Source organism: Mus caroli, chromosome 12 (genome assembly GCF_900094665.2).
Source record: "Mus caroli chromosome 12, CAROLI_EIJ_v1.1, whole genome shotgun sequence".
NCBI classification, from domain to species: domain Eukaryota; kingdom Metazoa; phylum Chordata; class Mammalia; order Rodentia; family Muridae; genus Mus; species Mus caroli.
The window spans coordinates 21,041,991-21,043,717 of NC_034581.1; the positions used below are offsets into that span (position 1 = coordinate 21,041,991).

At 38.6% G+C, this 1,727-nt stretch overlaps 1 protein-coding gene across 4 annotated transcripts in view; it reads left to right on the forward strand.

Annotated features, from left to right (window-relative positions):
• Positions 1-1,727, forward strand: part of Taf1b (TATA-box binding protein associated factor, RNA polymerase I subunit B) — a 78,029-nt gene that overhangs the window by 5,144 nt on the left and 71,158 nt on the right. For 3 of the 4 annotated variants that reach the window (XM_021178904.2, XM_021178905.2, XM_029484875.1), the window contains exon 3: positions 1,514-1,601. In XM_021178904.2, the coding sequence (XP_021034563.1) occupies positions 1,514-1,601 (88 nt within the window). Of the gene's footprint in view, positions 1-1,421; positions 1,602-1,727 lie in introns of all 4 variants that reach the window. The other variant, XM_029484874.1, reaches the window with a different exon arrangement.

The following is a 1,727-nucleotide window of genomic DNA, read 5'->3' on the forward strand; positions in this document are numbered from 1 at the left end:
TGTTGTTCTATGTCTTACATAGTTCAAGTGTAAAGCCCCTTCTCACCTCTGACAGTTATCTTTTCTAGATAACTGCTTCAGTGTTATTTTGGCATGTCTTATCTTCTCACTATAGCATCTTCCATATATCATAGTGCTTTGATAACAATATCTGCACCCAGAAATCCTATAGTTAGAGGCATGTCTCTTACTATGTTTGAGATTGGTCTCATATAGCCCAGGCTGGCTCTTGCGGATTGAAATAGGATTTGGCATGTTAGGTTGGTGGGGTACTCCTCAGCTTGTGCCTTTTATTCTTATGAGACTTACTCTGCAAGGGGTAGTAGGGCCTAGAACTCTAGAGTTTAAAGGGCAAGGGCTTTCCCAGGCTATCTGGAACCCCCCCCCCCAAAAAAAAATTAAGATAAGCTTCATTCTCAATCTTTAAATTTAGAAAAATATATTAATATTATTCATTATTTAAAATTTTTTAATTTTTCTCCAGAAATAAGACTCAGTATTTTGTTTTTGGTTGCAAGAAAGTCAGTGTGAGATAATTGCCTTTGATAGCTGTTGTACTGATCAGTTTGTTATGAATGGTACCATTACCATTTTAAAGTTCTTTTTATTGGAAATAAAAAGTGCTTTTATTTATTTTATTTTTTCAAATAGGGTCTTACTTTGTAATTTTGTCTGGCCTGGAACACACTGTGTAGATCAGGCTGGCCCTGCCTCTGACTCCCTAGTGCTGGGATTAAAGGCATGCTCCCCACACCCATGGTAGTACTTTTGTAAATGAAAATCCTGTCTGAATCAATGTTCAGGATGAGCCTCCCTGGGTGGCAGGGACTCAGGGAGTTGCTTGTTTTTGTTGTCTTTGTTTNCTTTGAGGGAGGGTCCATGTAGCACAGGCTGGCCTCAAACTCTTGATCTTCCNGCTTTCACCTCCTAAGTGTTAGGATTAGGGCATGTGCTTCTATCTCTAACCATAAGTTGTTGTCATGTTAAAGTGTATTTTGAATGGATAAAAAAATGAGTATATTTTATTTTTGGTCTTGTTTGATTCCCATTATTTTTTTTAAACATTAAATAAAAGTTATCTTTTAATATATATTTGTTTGTTTTGTTGTTGTTTTCAANATAGGGTTTCACTGTGCACCCCAGCTGTCCTGGAACTTGCTCTGTAGACCAGGCAAGCCTCAAACTCANAAATCTGACTATTTCTGCTCCCAGATGCTGGATTAAAGTCATACACCAGCATGCCCAGCTTTTTAAATTCAAATTTAATTGCAATATAATTGCATAGTTTAAAGTAAAGGTTTATTTGTTTGTTTACTGTGTAACTGGCTCTTTTAGGAACCAAAGTCTTTTTGAATNAAAAAGTAGCATAAAGATTAACTGTCATAGTATGTTTTCCCAGTCATCTGTCCTGTCACTTTCAGGTTGGTTCCTGGACACTTCCCAGTGTGTACTTGGAAGGTGTGCTTCAGGGTACAGCAATTTCCTCCTCATGGCCTGTCTGTGTTTCCTGCAGCGATCTGAGGAAGTGGTGAGTGCTGCAGTTATCCCCAACACCAAGATCAACTCCATCAACAGGGGGCTGAGACAGAGAAGCAAGCATGGTGAGTACAGATGCCCCACGGTGGCAAGGCTCCTTCACACTTTCCTTCATGATGTGAGGACACAGAATGAATTTAAATAAATTCCAGACAAAATGACAGCAAATCCAAGTTCTTAAAGTCAAGTTG